Source organism: Protopterus annectens, chromosome 11.part0 (genome assembly GCF_019279795.1).
Source record: "Protopterus annectens isolate FY-2018-M chromosome 11.part0, PAN1.0, whole genome shotgun sequence".
Classification (NCBI taxonomy): Eukaryota; Metazoa; Chordata; order Ceratodontiformes; family Protopteridae; genus Protopterus; species Protopterus annectens.
This window is the reverse complement of record NC_056745.1, coordinates 464,834,139-464,854,244: the sequence shown is the minus strand read 5'-3', so window position 1 is coordinate 464,854,244 and position 20,106 is coordinate 464,834,139. Positions and strand designations below refer to the sequence as shown.

Here is a 20,106-nt window from a genome sequence, read left to right as displayed (position 1 = left end):
CATGTTAAAAAAGTTTAAAACAGCAGGACTGACTTTACACACTACTTTTTTGAGATAAAAAAATGTTAGCTTATTATACTTTTTCAGAAACAGAAAGGGTGGGTTGTCTCACACACAGAAGAAAGACTAGTTCGAAGTGAATAGAAGATTTTTCATATCTCTACTAGGTGCTTGCTCCTGGCTCCTTTCACAGCTTTGGGCATAGAGTTCTCTGCCTGGCAGCTCTTGTATTACTTCCCTTACAATTGCATGCAAAGAATGAATTACTCCTGAGTCAGAAGTATCTCTCTTATAGTTAATATTTTTTCTAGCAGGATAAGGATCTAATATAATAGATAATGAAGCCTGTATTTAAGGGACCCTATAGAGTTCCCTAATTTAAGAAGATCTGAGAGGTTAAAATACAAAACCCCTGTCCCAATATTATTATTACAACAACAAAGGGAGGGGCGGGGGGATATTAAATGATGAAGGGGACACTCCCAAGGTGGTTTTCAAGATCCGGAATGAGATGAACTTGTAGTAGAAGGTGTTAAATACTCCTATAGGACTTTTAGTATTTTTAATTTTAGTAATTTGGAAGTAAATAAGGTATTTTTAGTTTATTTTTGAAAGGGTTGAAGTTTATACCCAGCAAAAAAAGTGAGTTGAGTAAAGTATTAATAGACTTGAAAATATTTGTAAGATAGAATAACTTAAAGCTGCTTGTCCCTAAGGGTGATGAAAATATAGGGGAAAATATGGGGCTTAGAAAGGAGAGCATATTTAATCACCCTTTACACACAGTTAAAAATTTTGAAAGACAGGTGGAGTGTGAACTTAAAAAAGCTATACAACAGAACAACGTTTGTCCTAATCTCCCCATTGAAGAGAGAAGGTTGTTTGAAGAATTAAGATGGAATAAATATGCGAGGATAATGAAGCCAGATAAGGGGGGGGGGTTGTTTTAATGGATTCTATATTATATACAGAAAAAATGATGGAACTCCTTAATGACAAAAATAAGTATTTTAGAGTTTCTAAAAATTAAATAAATTTAGCATATTATAAAATAGAATCTGATGTTATCAGTCTTCATGTAATCCTTGACTGCGGCCTCGGATCCTAGTCTTGGAACCGACTCGGCCGTTTACTTTAGCTTGTACCTTCCAAACTCTCAAGCTAGGCTCTACCCATAATGCTCCTCTCTAAATTATCTCAGCTCTCGTTTGCCACTTCGTGTGTCAGATGCTTCCAACCTCGGTTGAGCTTTGGTAGTTATTTACAGTAAGTTTTTTCTCTTGATTTCTCTAATTTCTATGTTGAATATCTATTTTTTCTCTCCCCAAGTACTTTTAGTCTTTCTACCCACTCCTCTCTTTCTTCTGTGCGCGAGTGATCTTTATCCCTTTTCCTCTACCTTTGGGTAGATTTTTCTCTTACATACCATTGCTGGTACTATCTTTTACCTGTTCAGTTATTTCTGGCTACCATAGTTGGTACCTTTCTTTCTATTAAAAATTAAAAATTAAAAAAAAAATCTTTTCCCTTTTTCCCTCTTGTGAGAGTGTGTGAGTGTGTGTGTAACTTTCATGAGCACTAGGCCTAGGTTTTTCTGGCATGGCTGATAAATCTTCAAAGGGCACTTCTGGGTTTAAGAGGTGCCAGAAGTGTGACAGGAGGATGTGTGTATTGTTCAGGCACTGTCCACCTGCAGGAGGATTGCACCATCTCTCCAGCCAAGACCAGAATAGCTGGTCAAGAGGAGACACACACCAGCACTGCCTTCACATAAAAACACAAACCACACACCCACCTTTGTGGAGGCTGTCAATAAAAATCTACCCAAACAGCAGAGACCTCTAAGGCAGAATGCACTCGACCACCACAACACAACACTAATCACGAGACACATAACTCTCCTAAACAATATGCCACTCAGCCAAAGCCCCTAAGGCAAAACAGCATGCCCAGCACACTAGTCATAGGTGACTCAGTAGTGAGGCACACTGATGTCCCACTCACTAGGTTGAATAAGGAGAAAGTAACAGTCAGCTGCCTGTCAGGTGCCAGGATCCACACATAACACATGCACTCAGGTCCCTCAGCAACAGGTACAAATATGACTGTGTCATTTTACATGTGGGTGTGAATGACCTGAGACATACCTCCCTGGACTACGTGAAAAAAGACATGGAAGAGCTCTCAGATTATGTATCCCAGGTGGGTATGACCCTAGCCCTGAGCAGCATCCTACCATCACCCAGAATGATACCACAGTACAAGCAGAAAATTATTGATTTCAACAATTGGCTAAGTTTCTGGTGTCATTCTAAGGGGATCCAGAATCTGTCTGCTTGGGATGACATGTTTAACAGACCTCTATGCTTTGCCAGAGGTGGCTTGCATCTGTCACCCCTGGGCTTTCGGATACTGGCCAAGTCTCTTGCCACCCCTATAGTGCCTTTTTTAGGCGGTGTACAAGAGACCAAATTACCACCGTAACAGCTATAAACAAATGCAATCTGAGGGTCATGCTGCTCAACGCTAGAAGTCTAATTCTCAAAATGCACTCGTTCGAAGCACTCCTTAAAAACTCCATGTTCCTAAGCACCCTGGAGAATACTAGGGTCCAACCTAACACTCTCATACTGGGTGACTTCAACTATCCCTCCATTAACTGGGAAAACTACTCGTGTACCAATACACTTGCCCAAAGTTTTCTGGCATTCATTAATTCCAATGCCCTTGATCAGCTCATTCTTACCCCCACTACAGGTAACAACATCCTTGACCTGGTCATTACTAACATGGGCGACCATTGCTCTACACCAATAGTCAACTCCTCCCTGGTTAGATCCGACCACAAACTAATCACCTTGGAAATCCAAATCCCTCCCACCCCCAACCCCCCTCCACAAAGGTAACCACCATGAAAAATTTCTCCAAAGCTAACTTTGGGCTCCAAAAAACAGAGGTGGCTAACTTCACGGCACCCATGCAGATGGAGGATAGTTGCGTGACTGCAGAATCATACACCAATGCACTGTACGAACATGTACACATATGCATGGCTCTTGCAATACCCAATAGAACCAAGACGCTCTCCTTCAAAAAAAGGAAACCAATCTGGTGGTCCCCTGCTATAAAAAAACTCTACAACAGAAGGAGGAAACTGATGTGGAATAAGGTGAAGTCCCAAAACTGGAAAAACTCCCTTATCAGCCACAACAAAAAGGTGAGATACCTCATCAAATCCTCTAAAACTAGCAATGGAAACAGAATTGCAGCAGATAGTAAAGACAACCACAAGGCCTTCTATAGTTATGTAAAAAATCTCCACGGCAAAACCCAGATTTGCTCTGAGCTACTGCACAATGGTACCCCCTATACCAAGCCAACAGATATTGCCAGTATACTGGCCGACAGAGTCAGTGCCAACTTTACCCCTCAACCCAAGGGACCAATCACAATACCAGTAGATTGCCAGGCACCCAGTATTACTGCTGCACAGGTTAAAACAGTACTCTCCAAGACCAAGAATACAGCTTCTATGGGACCGGACAATATCCCTGGTTGTGTTCTACATGAACTACAGAGTGAAGTGGCACCTCACCTGTGTGCCCTGTTCAATCACAGCCTCATCTCAGGCTTTGTCCCTACCGAATAGCACACTGCTACAGTCATCCCTCTCCACAAAGGAGGAGCGACTACAGACCCTGGGAACTACCGCCCCATTAGCCTGATGAATCTGATATGCAAAGGTATGGAATGCATCATCATGGACCTAATAAACAAGGATATAGGGAATATCCAAACTCTGGATCCCACACAGTTTGGTTTTGTGAAGGGTAGATCATACCTGCTTAACTTGGTTGACTTCTTTGAGTCAGCACCAGAGCTGTGGATGAAGGCAATGTGGTTCATACAGCCTACCTTGATCTGGCCAAGGCTTTTGATACCATTCCCCACTCAGGATCATAGAAAAACTCACTAAGCTTGGCATCAACCCCTATATCACTACGTGGGTTGCAAACTGGCTCACAGATAGAACCCAACAGTGTGAAAGTAGCTGACTCCAAGTCAGACTGCCGACTCATCACGAGTGGAGTCCAACAGGGTTCAGTCCTGGGTCCTCCCCTGTTTGATATCTACTTCTCTGAAGTTCAGGCCAACATGAAGGGACTCTGGCTGACAGAGTTCATAGACGATTGCAAGTTGAGAGCTATTATTAACTCCCCAAGTGATGTTGACATCCTACAGAATAGCCTCACTGAGATGAACGACTGCTGTCAGAACCATAGCCTTAAGCTCAATGCCAAAAAATGTGTCGTCATCACCTTTGGGAAAAACCTGGTTCCCATGAATTACCACATTGATGGTAGTCCACTGAACACAGAAGGCGTTATAAGAGATCTGGGAACACTGGTTGACAGTAACCTCTCTTTTGATCACCAAAGTCCTTCTATGTGGCACATCTCATTACTAAGGGTTTTGCATCCAGGAAGAAAGTGGTCATTGTCTCCCTCTTCTCTTCCCTCATTAGGCCAATCATCGAATACAGTGCCCCATTTGGCATGTACCTCACTAGACACCTGCAACAACTGGAGAGGCTGCAAAAGTACCTCACAAAGAGGATCCTAGGCCTTAACCACTTGTCCTATATGATGGACAGACTCAAAAAACTCCAACTATTCTGTCTCATATCACCTACTTAGAGACGATCTCTGCTTGACTTAGAAAGCCATGTCTGACCCAGCTCTGTTAGAAATGCTACATCTAAAAAAATCCCAATCTCTCCACACCTCACCATCCAGAAACCTCAACCTCATTACCACAATTAACAGAACATGCTAGAGAGACAGGTTCATAACCCAGAGACTGCCCATGGTATGGAACAGACTTCCCATACATGTCAAGCAGAGCCCCTGGCTGACCCTCTTCAAGAGAAATCTTGATGAGTGGATGGGAAACAGAAAATTCATCCTACTCGACAGAGGCACTGGGAACTAAGGTCGGGTGGCACTATGCCAAGGTAATCCTATGGCTAGGCTTGTAAAGGCCTCAGGGCCATTAGCTTAGTACACACCTATGAACTTATGAAATTAGTAGAAGATATTATGAAGGAAGTACAAGAGGGTAGGCAAGGAAAATACCAACCTATTTTAGGTAAAGGACAGGATAGTAAGTGGGCAGGTGGTAAACATATAGTGGAAAATGGAATGGCTGAAGAAATGAATACAACTATAAAGGATTTTATATAATGAATTTTAACAGAGATGTATATATTATTAGAGAAGTAGTTAAGAAAAATTGGAAAAGGTTCGCCTTTTATTCAGCCTTAGAGAGTTTTTTCCAGGAACCATTGCATTTTGTCTACAAAAAGACTAGTAATATTAAGGAATTATTGGAGAACAGTAGAGGGGGAGAAAAAGGAATAGGAAAAAGGGGACTTGTAAATGTGGAGCATGTTCCCAATGCCCCTAAATATTGATTAAGGACTCAGTTTACCTTGAGGGAAGGGATAGAGTGATTCAAGCAGAAACCTGTTCTAATTGTAATAGTAGAGGGGTGATTTATATAGCTTTGTGTAAAAAAATGTGATGAATTTTATGTAGGTGAAATCACATGAAAACTAAGAAGAAGGATAAACGAACATCTGAATGACATCAAAAGTGGGGATGGGAGAAGTGCATTATATAAGCACACTCTAAACTGCCAACAGGCTACGTTTGTGTTTTTTGAGATAGAAGAAGTTAAAAAGGATCCTAGGGGTGGACCATGGGAGACAAAAGTAGAATATCATGAATTATATTGGCAATTCATACTTGAAGCAAATAGAATGCCAGGCCTGAATGAATATGCCTCTCTAGTTCCAGATTTAAAACTCAGGGAGGCAAGGCTCTGATTATATTTTTCAGTGCTTTTCCATTAATGGGGCAACAGTCATCTGCAAACATAAATGTTGCCATGAAATGTACAGATCAAACTTTCTGCACATTTTATCCTACTTGCATGTTCTCTTTGTCACCCTATGTTCCTATTTCTCAAAGCCCTTTTCCCCCCTTTGCAGTTGACATTTTCAACACATGTTGCTGTTTTCCAAAGACTTTTGTACTTTCTTAGCCGAAGCGCTAGAGACAATAAAGGTGTCTGACCTACACTTATTGTAACATTGTATATAGCTCTCTCACTCTCTCTCTCTCTCTCTATATATGTGTGTGTGTGTGTGTGTGTACATTGATGAAGATTTTTTTTTAATGAGGTAGAGGTAGACATAAGTGAGGCATTTATTTGGGTCTGCAACTGTTATTTTATGGTAGTAAACCACAAAATGTAAAGCAATCTGTATTATATTTTGTTGGACTGTGTGTATGCTGGGAACTGTTATGAAAGCACTTTAAACCTAATAAACAGTTTTGGGAGTCACACTAGCGTATGTAAGCTCAAACAGGACAAGCAAAGCTGTCCCATGCTATATTCTGAAATGTCTGTTATGACAAATGAACAGTTCAAACCAAAAAAATAAGAATAAAGACTGAATATATGAGGCGTGACCTAATCTTTACAATCTCCGAACAATCTACACACATACAAGCATACATTATTTTGTAATAATAAAAAGGCATTTAATGCTATACAAATAAAGAACAAACCCTTGACGCAAAGCAAACGATATAATCCCTAACACTCAAACTATTTTCAATCACTTCATGCTCTGACACAAACACACATGCATACACAAATGACACTGCTTCAGTCTCTGATAAGTGCAAAGTAAGATTACTCGCCATCTGTCAACACAGAATTTCATCCATAAAGTTGTATCATTGTGTGATTTTTGTTTTACTTCATTTCTTCACATTCTTACAAAGTTAAACAAACCGTTAAATACGTGAATGTGTCCAGAATATCTATCTAAACATAAACCCAGTTAAATAAAAATTCCCACTTTTTGTTTACAAAAACGTCACTTGAATACGCATGCTCAGGCACCATTATATCCTTTCTTTTCAGTGCCATCTACTATACCCAACGGTATGATACAACCTGCAGAGTCTGTAGAAACAACGGTTATTGCTTCTTATTCCCCTAATTAACCTGTAATAAATAATCCAGGTTCTCTTGACCAGTTAATGCAAAAATGCAGAAAGAAATCTACAAGAGAAAAAAGGAAGTTTGACCTGTGCATTTCGTGTCAACATTTATGTTTGTGGATGACTGCTGTCCCATTAACGGAAAGGTACCTATTTTTCTTAACAGGTCAAAGGGGTTACTTATGGCGCGGCCACTAGATGTCAGAATTGCATCATTTTATAGGCAAAGGGATTTAGTTCCAGAATTTGTATTATACATAGTTTTTAAAGTAATTTAAGGATTTTCATTTAAAATAATTTTAAAATATTTTTGATACACTCAAGTGTCTGTCTCTGTTTGGGGTTATATATTTATACACATTTTAGTAGAAGGTCTTAAATATAGAACTGCATTCACTTTTATTGTTTGGTTGTCCTTGATTAGGAAACAGTTTCCTTAGGTAGTTTATATTGATTAAGCTTTTGTTATTAAGTGTCAGTTAGTTAAATTAGAGATAATTAGAACAGTATTTAAGGGAAGTTATGTAGAGCAAGTTGCTGTCTGATAAAGTCCTATATAATGGATGAAAACGCAGTGATTTTAGTTAAGTGTTAAAGCTGATTTTTGTTTATTATTTTGCGAAGTCCGTATATTGATTTGTGGTGTTTCCAGTGTTGCTCCAGTTGGTGTGGGTGCCCTATTGGTATTGGATCTCTCTTATAATTATCACATTTTCCAGCAGGATAAGGATCTACGTTTTAAGCATATGTTTCCTCTATGTTACAAATAAGAGCAAATACAATGCTCCTGTCATTAAGACGTGTTTATAAATGTAGTTTTGCAGTGCATTTTCACCTGCAGATTTTACAAAGCTTAAAAATAGGTTACAAATGTATTACATTTTGAAATAAAAAGAAAAAATACAGACATCACACTTCATATCCGGCTACTTTCTATGGTATCGCAGTATATATGCTTGATTTTGTATGGTAGCAGTTTTATTTTATTTTATTTTTTGGGGAGGGGCACTTTTTTTTCTCTCCACTGTATCATCCTCCAGCTTCCTACCTCGTGTCCCACATTCATTGCCAGGTTTACCAACCACCTCCTAACCCCCTCCCCCCCACTTCTGGGTATCGGGGGGGGGGTCTGGCTGTCAACATCTGGTGGGTGGTACTATTTTTTTGATCTACCGCATTACTCCCCCTCTCCTTTTCAAACACTTAGCAATGACTGAGGGGCAAGTATGCAGTGGGGATGTGCATCATTTCACATCACTTCAGCAGCAGCAGCAGCTCAGCCATGTCCCCACCATAACTCTCTTAGGCCACTCATCCCAAAAGAGATGTCCCTAAGTCTCCACCAGGGATCATCGCAGAAGAAGGTGACAGAACTACCCTCCCACCAGGAACGGGAACTCTCGTCACTGTATGCCACATTGTCAGTTGCCTGAGCTACTAATCAAATCTGGCTTGGGCAGGCCATAGTTGGGGCTTTAGCTCTCTATGCCTCTGTTGTGGCTGTATGTTAGCAGTTTTATGATTGCATATAAATTTTAGGATTATATCCCTTGATGTGAACAGTGCTGTTTTCCTTTAAACAAGATGAAAATTATTTTCAAGTGACTGTCAGTATTGGAGAGTCTTACATGATGTAGCTTTATGCAGTTTGAAGATTTGAATGATCAACATAAAAGTTTATTGCTTGAGACTATTCCTATGAACTGTCTTAGTTAAAAATGACTTAGGTTCATAGATTGGTACTAGGCTATCGGCCCTAGGGCCTTTACAAGCCTAGCCATAACAATTCCCTGGCTATTTCTTCCCACACTATTTACTTCCCTGGACCCCTGTCTAGCAGGGCGACTGATGTGATCCCTGGAGTGAATTTCCTTTTTCCCATCCGGTCATCAAGGTTCCTTTTGAAGAGGGCCAAAGAGGTGCTCTGCTTGACATGTACAGGCAGTCTATTCCAGAGTCTGGGGAGTCTCTGGGTCAGGAACCTATCCCTCCAGCATGTTTTGTTTATTGTGATGACAAGGTTTAGATCCCTGGAGCGTGTGGCTCTGAGGGATTGGGATTTTTTTAAGTGTAGCATGTCCAACAGCTCTGGGTTTGACATAGCCTTGTATGTTAAGCAGAGATCGCGTCTGAGTAGATGATATGTGACAGAGTATAGCTGGAGTTTTTTAAGGCGGTCAGCATAGGGCATCTATGTTTAGAAAGGTGTAGTGAGAATCTTGGGGCATGATGGGGGATCTATAGCATGCTACAATTTGGATTGCAGTCTTACCTAGTGTTGGTTGCACCTGGAGAATTTTAGACACATTGTGTTGGACAACTAACCTAGTGGTGTGAATATCCTTGGTGAATATGGACACTCCTACACCTTTAGTGTTTCGATCCTGGTTTGGTTTCCGAAAAGTGTGGTAAGAGTTGTAGCCTGGTATTGCAGGGGTGCTCTCTGGAACCTTCACTGAACTTGTGCATGGGAAGGTTGCTGCAATTATGTTTAAGGAAAATCTTAGGTTTATTTTTGTAATTGTTTCTTAATCAGAAATAAAGATTTTCCTTTCCTACCTAAACCTCCACTGAACTGTATTTAGGGAGTGTTACCAATTGATTTTACAGGCATATAAAAGAGGTGGATTTACCATTTCTAGAACCCCTGAGTTTTAACACATCATTAAAATCTTATGTCTGAGCTGTCTGAATATAATTATATAGGTGTGTCAAAGGACAGACAGTTTTGTAATCTTGACTGGGCTATGCCTTTTTGAGTTGATCTTAGGTTCAGTGACTTAACTTCACCAATACTTGAGAATATGTAAGGCATGTGGGAGAGTATCTAAACTGGTGAAGACGATGATTCAGCTGTATACTTTTTTTGATATTGCAAACCAGAAAGTAGAGAAGTGTTGAGAAGGGGCAAGAAAATTTCCATGTGCAGATTGCTGATTTAATCTGATGAACTTTACCAATAGGACCGAAACGTTTGCACTTATGGAGTCCTCTAAAGTGAACTTTTAACTGACAGCTGGAGAAAGTAGCCTGTTGTGAATTTGGGAAAGCATTTGATTCAAATTGGCTTTGGAAAGTTTCAAAAACACATTCTCTCCAACCATGAGACAAAACGGGGATCTTTCAGGTGTAGGTACACCCTGATGTTGCATTCTGAGAGAGTGAAGCATGTTCCTAGTTTTAAGTCCTTTGACCAAATGGGGGATGGGGGCAGTAATTACCATTAGGGAATTGAAAAGATAGTGAGGATAATTGAAGGGCAGTTCCGGCAGTAATTGTAAACTGTTTAATTTTACAATGTAATATGCAGTGGTGTTGCTTGTTGTTCTTTATCCGGTGAGCTGATGAATATTAATTTGTAGTCATCTTCAGTTAGCAGGTGTCACTTGAGAAATGTAAAGTCACCACTGGCAGGGCATTTTCCAGTCTGCAGATTAAAAGTTTAACACCAGATATTCTCCTGGCTCAGTTGGTAAGCTGGATATCCAGAATGTAGCACAAGCTAAATTGACAACCCTGCAAACAGTATTCTCTAAAATCTAAGTAGTACTTAAAGGTCAGGTTGTGGTCTAGTTAAAGCTCAAGATATCTCTATAAGAGGGTTGTGACATGTGGCTGCTACAGGAATTGAGTTTGATTACAGCTTTTTTTGCCCCCCCCCCCCCCCCCCGATGCATGAATTTTCTAGCATTTGAAAAGTCTCAAGTATCGTTATTGCTGGCTGCTTGGGTTTTACAGGGATCTTGTTACTTGTCATCATTGACCCAGGGAGTGGGAATCTTGTCTAAGCTCATGTTGTAAGGTTGTAGCATTGGCCTTAGTCTTGAAGAAAATCAGATTGTTGGTATATCGTGCTATTTGCTGAGTAAGAAGGGTAGTATTGAGGTTACTGAGAAAGACAGAGCAAACTCTCCTAGATGTCCAAATAAGTCCCACTTGAAACAGTAAAGGTTTGACGAGTGAGGGTTGAGTCCCCGGTTGTTGTTTTTTGTTACTGAGAAAGAAAGAGAAAATAATTTGTTCCAGGACAGGACACTGAGGGATACCTGCCTTAAATAACCCTGATCCAAACTGGTATGGCAGGAAGGGACACTGGATGACTTACAAGATAGCTGCTGAACGAGTTATGTGCCCCTTGCCTGAAGCCAAATATAGCTACTTTTTCATTTTCCATATAATTTTATTATCCAGTCAGTTTACATTCTTATTATACAGATGTTCTCTCTCTGAAAGATTTTTGGAATCATAAATCACAATTATATGAAACATTAACATCTCAAAGTAGATAAAAATAACAAGAAAATCTATGTACATCAAAAACCTATATCTAATTAGTTGTACTTAACAGTTCATTTGAATTGTTCTTTTGCTATGCCAGCATTAAATGTCTAGATTCATTAATTCAACATGCGTCATGATCTTTATGTTCCCATTTCGTATGGATTTCCAGTAAATTTATGAAATACCTAGTTTCTAGGTATTCTTTAATTTATTTATCAGGAATCTGCATATGCATTTATGCATCTGTTTGCAGTTCTATTTCTTTTATTTCCTGCATAATCTTAAGTTTAACCAGTGAGGCTTTTCTCCGATTCTCCATTTCCTTGTTATAAGTCTAGGTACTTTTTCAATAAAAATGATCAGCAGATTGAGATATTATGGATATTATGGTCATATACTCAAGCGTATCAACTTTTAGGAGACCTTTATGTAGGCTACAAAAAAAAAAAAAATTCTGTCACATTAGGGCTCACATGTTTTTTGCCTCCCCCTACCCTTTCCTCATAGTTACATGCTCAGCCACTTGCCCCGTCTGCACCAGGTCTGCCAGCACCATGCCCCCCTGGACTAATTCCAGTAACTTGATGGGGCCATGGATTGCAGGCTACAGGGCTTCCCTTCCCTTGTGGCAACATGTTACGTCCCTTGAAGGGAGTGCAATGTGAGGAGTCATGGTGTATCACCCTGCCTCCACAGAAGCTCAGTTCAGCCAAGTCCCACTGCCCCTACTAACCACACCTGTTTTGGTGACATTCTTGGCCTCCACCAGGGATTGTTGTCCTCTAGAGATGCCCACATACCACCCTTCTCCCAGAATGGGCATGGCCATCTCACCCTGCTGCTCCGTCAGTCACCTGAGGCACTAATCAAAACCAGGTCACCTGGGTCATGGACAGGGCTTTATTCCTCTATGTTATTGAAGCAATCCCAGGGGTTCAGAGTTAGTGCACTAGAGCCAATTCTAAAGTCATGTTGAACATTAATTAATGAGTAAAAAGTAATTTCCAAAATCTTGGTTAAAAGTCAAAGGGTCTATGTCAGGAAAATCGTGAAGTTAGAAAGGAGATGAGGTTTTCAGAGAGGAAAATCATTGCATGCTTAAGGTCGCAGATTGGATTCCAGTAATAAGGAACAAGATGTATCTGTAATATTGAGAGAAACTGAAGAAGATAGTGAGAGAGATGCATAACTTAGAGAGCCTAACATGCTAGCAGCTGATTTCTTTTTATGAGATTTGAGCTTTCAAGAGGCTGGCAAAATAGCTGTTAGGATTTTTTATGTGGTCATAGAACAATAATAACAAGTTATTCATTTATTTAATTGGCTTCCAGAACATTCTAAAATGCTTGGCTAAGAGTGGTTGCTGCCTTCTAGTAAACATGGATTTGGCAGTGTTAGACATTTTTTTGTAGTGATTTTTAAGAACATCAAGTTTTGTTAAAGAAAATCATTTTAACTGCCTTTATCCACATCCCCCAGGTTTGGTCCCCTTCCCTGAACTGGGTTTTATTATCTTGGTAATCTAGGAAACTTTTTATGTCTAAGTCACCTAATCTAAGTCCAGAATAGTTTCTGAATGCAACATTTGATTAAAAAAATCCTGTGCGGAAATCAGATTGCTCAGGGGAAAAAAGTAAAAAGCTGTATATTGTGGAGAGGAACATACTGTTTGTAAAGTGAAGTAAATTGAGAATAGTGACCTGCTACTTTAAATGGGCTTTTTTTCTGCAAGGACCTCTGTAGTAAAGATGTAATTGTCTTACATAGATATTATGTTTCATTTGTTTTTCAGAAATTGCTGCAAAATTCCTAAACAGAAATGTATTTTTTTCAGAGATGAATTTGAAACGATATGTCGACGTGAAGTTGTAGTTCCTGGAATGGTGGTCATGAAAGATGTAGCCATTGCCAGATCAGAATTTGTTCCAGATCAGAAGGCTATTACTAAAGTCCAGGACTTCCAGGGTGATGATGAGCTTTTTAGATACTGCACTCTTCCCCAGGTATAACGTTAAAAAAAAAAAAAAAAAAAACATGTTTCTGTGTTTATAAATTGGCCTGTGTTTAAGAATGAGGGAATCTACAAAACTGCACAATAGCAGATAATTGATTAAATGTCATAGTGATTCCAAAGGTGAAGAAAATGTGACTGTTTTTGTGATACCACCTTCACAATGAACAAGTATTGAAATAGGATTTTTTAAAAAATGACAGAGATTATTTGATAGCTGTAGCCTGTCCATTCCCCTAATCTATGGATAAACTGCCTTTGTTAGTTAACTAGCAGCTCCCCCCTTCTTAAGCATTGTCGTAAACCTGCATGCATTTTAGTTCTGATTGTTTTTGATTCCATGGCTTGGAAGGTTGCTTTAAACATGTACTATTTTTCTCTGAAGAAAGCATTTCTTCACTTGCCCTCAAGCTGCCCAGTTTATATCACTGAATTTTGTCTTCCTATTCTTGCATGTCTTCTTCTGAAAGATGTTACTGTTTTAAAATGTTTTATTCTCTTGATGTAGTTTTGCCATACCCCTCTCCTGTCCTATCCTGTGTTATCTTCAACAGGTACATTTACAGGATTGCTTTAGTCTGTCCTTTATAGCTGTTCTGATGAAAGTCCTAACAGTGTTTGCATGGTCTTCCCCTGAGTTGCATCTTTTCTGTATCCTGACAGTAATGGTGATTTTTGCGCACAATATTGAATATACATAGTGTCTTATAGAAGTGCTTTTACTAAATGATAACTTTTTCTGCTAAATATGCTTCTGTAAATTGTATTATACCAGCTCTCTGTTTTTTCATGCTGTTTAGCATTATGTCACCTGATATGACCACCATTACGCACCTTTCTGCTTTCATTTATTGCTGCTGAGTTCTTTCCAGTTATGTACGTTTTCCAACGTTTTTTGTTTACCACATACATTTATTTTGCACGCCTTTCTACTGAATGTATACTGTTGTATTTCTGACCATTCATTCTGCCATAGAAAGTCTCAACTGCCATTTCCATTATCCCTAAGTGTCAAAATAGCAATATTTGCATAATTTATGGAGATACCCTTTTATTTTCATGCAGTTCATAGTATCGTTTATAAGGGATGATAAGAAAAAGAAAAGGCCAGCCTATCAGACTTGTCAGTTACATGTCCGTAATCCTCCTTACGTTCATCATAAGAATCATGATACAAGGAAGTCATAATAGGAATGAGATTCAGACACAGTCGTTGCTTCAGATTTTTAAGCAGTGATATCTAGGAGGCATGTGGCTACCCCTCAGGGAGCTTGGTAGTAAAAGACACTGCAACCCACATCACCTTCAGTTCTTTAGTACTGCTTAAGGTGAACTGCACTCAGATTGATTTGTTAGTTCATCAGTAGCTTCCATATCAGATTTTGTTAGCAATAAGGTCAGTTTTTTGAATTTTTAGATGATTTCGTTATTGTGCTCCGTTTTGGAATATTTAGGTGCATTTTGCTTTTACTTTGGAGGTATAATGATATCATCCAGAAAAAGTTAGCAAAAGTATTCTTGTGGAAGGAGGATTCCCTGAACTATTACTCTCTTAAGTGTCTTCTGTCTTGAATAAAAACATGATGTCATTATGTGTGAGCACAGTGCAGCTTTTAACAGAAAAAAATGACAACTCAGAATCTGAAACTTTTCGCTGTAACAGAAAGTTACATGCTTTGTCTGCCCCTTGCCCAAATCACATTTTGGTAAAAAGTTGAAGAAAATTAAACTGCAGAAAACATAGAGGGTCCCCCTAACAGGGAGTAAAATAGCTAAGGAATTGAAGATAATATAACACCTATAGATTCTTATGTGATGCCAAATAGAGACAAGGTTTAGAGTGTGGAATAACCCAGCCAAGTATAGTGGTAGGATGTGCAGTGAAGTAAACTGGGATCCCCACAGCATCAGTCTGGAAAATGCACCTGTTGTTTAAGGCATGCTAAGGCTGAAATTGCTGTACCTCAGAGAATTCTCCTTACGCCAACATATAGTGATCTTAGCAGTATATGTAAGCAACAAGGGTGTATGGGGGCTAGACCTGCAAAAAGACATTTGGCAGTTTTACATTGAGTTTTGACAGTTTTTGTTTTTAACATGTATCACAGCTGAATCTTTAAAGTTCTGATGGTCTATGTGTCAAATGAATGTTTATCAAAAGTCTGTCATGTACCAGCTGAGTTAGACTGCATCCCATCAATCTGGCAGAAGGAGATTTTCAATCCTCCCAGTGAAGAAAGAAAGGGGAGGGTGCTGTACTGGGGAATAAGCAGGGAAAAATGGGGAAAAAAGTGGATAGACATCAGAATAGAGAGGGAGGAGATGGCGAGAGAACTGCTTGCTTTTAGGAAGGAAGGATAATGGATGAGAACCAGAGGGACTGCCTCCTGTAGTCCTCAGAAATCTGTCCAGGACCCCTAATGGACATCTTCAACAGATTACTGGCTAGTATGGAAATTCTAAAGGGCTAGAAGATAGCAATGGTAGTATTCTTATGGGGGGGGGGGTATTAGGTGAAATCAGAACACATCTAGTGAACTACAGGCCTATTAGCTTAACAGCATTGGCTAGGAAAGTTGTGGAGAGAATCTTGAGAAGAAGCCTGGATGTTCATCATATTGATCACTGCTATCGAGGTATATCCTGCCGGGCGGCCACGGTGGTGCAGTGGTTAGCATTGCCGCCTCACAGCAAGAGGTTCTCCGGTTCAATCCTCGGCTGGGGTGCCTTCTGTGCGGAGTCTGCATGTCCTCCCTGTGGTTGCGTGGGTTTCCTCCGGGTGCTCCGGTTTCCTCCCACATCCCAAAGACATGCTGCAGGTGGATTGGACACTCTAAATTGGCCCTAGGTGTGCATGTGAGTGTGCCTTCTGTGGAAGGTTGGGCGCCGGGCTGGCAACTCGACACCGTAAAACTCCACTGCCATTCAATGTGCGGACAATGTGATCCGCTGTGGCGACCCCTAACCGGGAAAAGCCGAAAGAAGAAGAAGAAGAAGATCGAGGTATATCCTGCCAGTGGTATAATAGCCAGACAGCTTCCAAAGCTTCAGGGCACCTTCTATGCAGCATAACTGTCAGGCAGCTTGAGCTGAGTTGACTAAAAGACAAGTCTGAGTGCTAAGCCCTTCAGAGCTTTACTGCCACCAAAAGAGTATGGTCCTCTGAGGCTTTTGAGGGTCGACGGTCGACTTATATGGTTCCTTTTCAAATTCACTTAGGGGAAAACATTCCTTGTAATAATTTTGTTTATTATATATACTTTCTTCTTCAGGAAAGGTATTTAAAGCTAGGAGTTTGTATTTTAACAGACTTTTGTGAGACTGCTCTACTTTTAAATGGAAGCAGTCTTTTTTTCCTGTCAGTATAAAAGTTGTTTAAAGTAACAGAAAAACGTTTTTTTTTTTTCCTGTGGAGAATTTGTGTTTATGATTGTGTTTATTTTACTTTGTGGGGCTAGCAAAGTGTTTCAAAGTGCCTTTTACTGTGTTTGCCTGTGAAGAAAGTTACTTTTAAAGACTTTTTTGTTTTTATCAGCATTTGCTGATTGTTTTCCCTGGGAAAGAAGCACATTTTTCTCTTGACCATGGAACATTCTATTAATCCCATGGCCTGTCCTTCATCCAGCCACAGAAATAAATAGTTAAGCATGTAACCTTTGCCATTCCAACAGGCTAGCATTTTGCCTCAACCACAGGTGGGTGACTTTGCTGTGGCCATGCTGGTTCCTCAGACCACTCATCTTTTACTCTGGATCTCTCTGGTGCATCACCTATAGCCTCTATAAACCAGGGGCTTGCCATATCCCCCGTGGCTGTTAGGATCCCCTCAGTGGTCAAGGGAGAGCCACTCTTGTCTGTCATGGGAGGGGAACAGGGAAGGCTTCCCTGTTTTGTCAGAATGTTGTGCCCATCCCTGGGAAGCTGCTGTTGGACATTAATAACACTGCTGGTCTCATTTTCCTGTCAAAAAACAGAAAACTAAACATTTATCTACTCTTCCTCAAATTTCCTTAGGAAAGAGTGGTTTATTAGGTCTGGCTCAAGGTTTAATTTAGAGTGTTGATCCTCCTTGTTAGGTTGTTTCTGTTAAAAAAAGAGGGATGCCCTCCTTTCTTAAAGGTATTCAAGATTCTGAATCTGGCCAGGAGGATGAAGAGACAAATACAGAGTTTTCTTCCCAGATTTCTGATTCAGACTCACATGAGAGCTCAGTTTCTGACTATCCCTTTGGGGAGGGGGAGGTGCCCTTTCTACGAGACTGTTTCTAGAATGTGCTAGTGTTTTCAGTGGGAGACCACAGAGTTTTCTCAGTCCTTAAAAAATACTATGAGCTGTTACAGAAGGAATTTCCAAAACCTGGCACCCATTCCAGTTCTGTCAGCTTTGGAGAATGTGGGTGTTAACTGCCTACAAGTTTTTGACAATCAGCCAGCTGTCCCTAAAAAGGCAGATACAGTGTATAAAGTTCCTCAGTCTTTTAGGTTTTTATACACTCTTCCCCAACCTTATCCAGCAGCTATAGCATTAGTTAATCCTACTGCTGCTAAACACTTAGCTATTTCCAATCATAGTATTTCTGATGTGGAAAAAGTATATGCTTCTGCAGCTTTGATTTTCAGGATTTTGAACTGTCAGGCTCATATGTTAAAGTACTGCCACGCTGGTGCAGTGTTAGCATTGTCGCCTCACAGCAAGAGGTTCTCCTGTTCGATTCTCGGCTGGAGCGCCTCCTGTGTGGAGTCTGCATGTCCTCCCCGCGGTCGAGTGGCCTTCAAAAGACATGCGTGAATGGGCATGCCTTCATTGAAGGTTGGGTGTTCAGCTGGCACCTCGGCACCGTAATAATCTACTGCCAATCATTAGCGGACCAGAGTTCCGCTGTGGTGACCCCTAACCGGGAAAAGCTGAAAGAAGAACAAGGCTCATATGTTAAAGTCTGTCTTGACTAATTCTGAAGGTATGAGGAATGCTTTGTTTTCTTTGGAGGAAAAAAAAATCAGCTTTAAATAATTTAATTTATTCTGTTGTTCAAGTCACTACTCATCGTATTCAGTGTGTGCATGACTGTGTTGATACTTCAAGGATTATGGGCACTAGTATTGTTTTGAGGAAGTTTGCTCGCCTGCATTCTCAGAACTTCCCAGATGATGATAAATGAGATTTTAAATTCTACTATGGACAGAGATTTTACTTTTTTGGCCTCTCTGCTGCAAAGGTGATCCTTTGCCATATTTTCCAAGAGATTTTCTATGTCCCCATCCAGTTTTGGCAAGAAACAGAATAAACAGTTTCACCAAATTGCAGGTAAACAGACTTTTAAGAAGAAATGGCAAAAGGGTTCCAAGAAGAATTTTGGAAACTCCCTCAACCAAAGACACTCTTGTGACAATGAGAGGTATTGCCAGCTATACCAGGAGAAGTAGTGCAGTGGATGCGTAACATAATACAGCACAGCTAGCTGGAATTTAGTAAATATATGTTACTTGAATATCAAACTGATTCGTACAGATGCTTGTGTTAAAAATGTATCAACAATGTGCCTTACTGGGCAGAAAAGAAATGTACATGCATTATTCTAACTGTTAAATGTATATATTTTAACAGAGGATACTGGAAGAAAAGAGGTTAATCTCAATCCACATGACTTTGTGAAATAGTAAATTAAATTACTGGGAGTAGGCCATAAAGATGTTATCTCACAGTTTTGAATTCAGCCAGAGATGCAGTGTCTGTAAGAAGTATGGTTTGCTAGTCTGTGTAGGAGGACTAGAAATTTGTAATTGTTTTATGACTTCCAGAAGCTGTACCAGATCTGAGCAATGCTCTTGTGTGTGTATTAGTGACATGGAGGTGCTAAATTCTGGCAGTTTCTAGCAGTCAGGGGTTGCATGTGAACCAGAAGTCAGATGGCCAGATGTATGTGATATCACTCTGTACAGAAATAATGTCTAAGTATTAGGTGAGACAGAAGTCACAGAGCAGTCTGTTTCTTGGACCCTGACATAGAAGGATCCCTCACTTACTTCATCTTGTCTTGCTATAGTAAGTAAGTAGGGATAGTAATTCTCTACATCAGTCAGGAAAATATAGTGAGAATGGCTAAGTATTGATGTTATGTTGTCCTGTCTAGCCTTCATTCTTAATGAATGGGGTTGACTTGGCCAAATACACTAGCTCGAAGACTCTAACTTGGCTCATGGCAGAGTAGGTATCCCATCATGCAGTGGTGCAATTCCCCAGATCTTGTTTGCCGCTTTATGAGTTCGGATGTTCTCTTCTTGGCTGTGGTTAAGTTTTTTGTCTTTTTGCTATTTTTCTATATTTAGAACTTAGAATTACTTAGTTAGTTAGTTTTGTGAGCGCTGTGCTTCTTCAAGCTTAGGTAGCTATTTTATCGCTGTTGTGTGCTTCTTCTTGGCCGTCGTTTTATTCGCCAGGCCTGTATTGTGTATCCCGTCACCTTTTGCTGTAGTGGCGTGCTTAAATTGTTACTTAGATTATGTGTTATTAGTTTAATAGTTAATTAGTTAATTAGTTAGTTTATTAGCTCATTTAGTTAGAGAGCTAACTGCCTGTTCATTTAGTTAGAGAGCTAACTGCCTGTTTGAGAGGGCTAGTAGTAGTGTGTTTCTCTGTGTCCTTTTCTGGTAGCTTACTAGGTCCATTTAAATTAGAGGCCGAGTGCTCATTTTAGTTAGAGAGCAAAGCTATCCCCTTCCCCTTTAGCTTCACTAGATG

General features: G+C 40.0%; 1 protein-coding gene across 1 annotated transcript in view; it reads left to right on the top strand.

The window, feature by feature from the left end:
- The window catches only part of PHYH (phytanoyl-CoA 2-hydroxylase), a 930,440-nt gene that overhangs the window by 321,071 nt on the left and 589,263 nt on the right, over positions 1-20,106 (top strand). Inside the window, exon 4 of the mRNA XM_044087967.1 lies at positions 13,192-13,360. Coding sequence (XP_043943902.1) covers positions 13,192-13,360 — 169 coding nt within the window. The remainder of the gene's footprint in view (positions 1-13,191; positions 13,361-20,106) is intronic.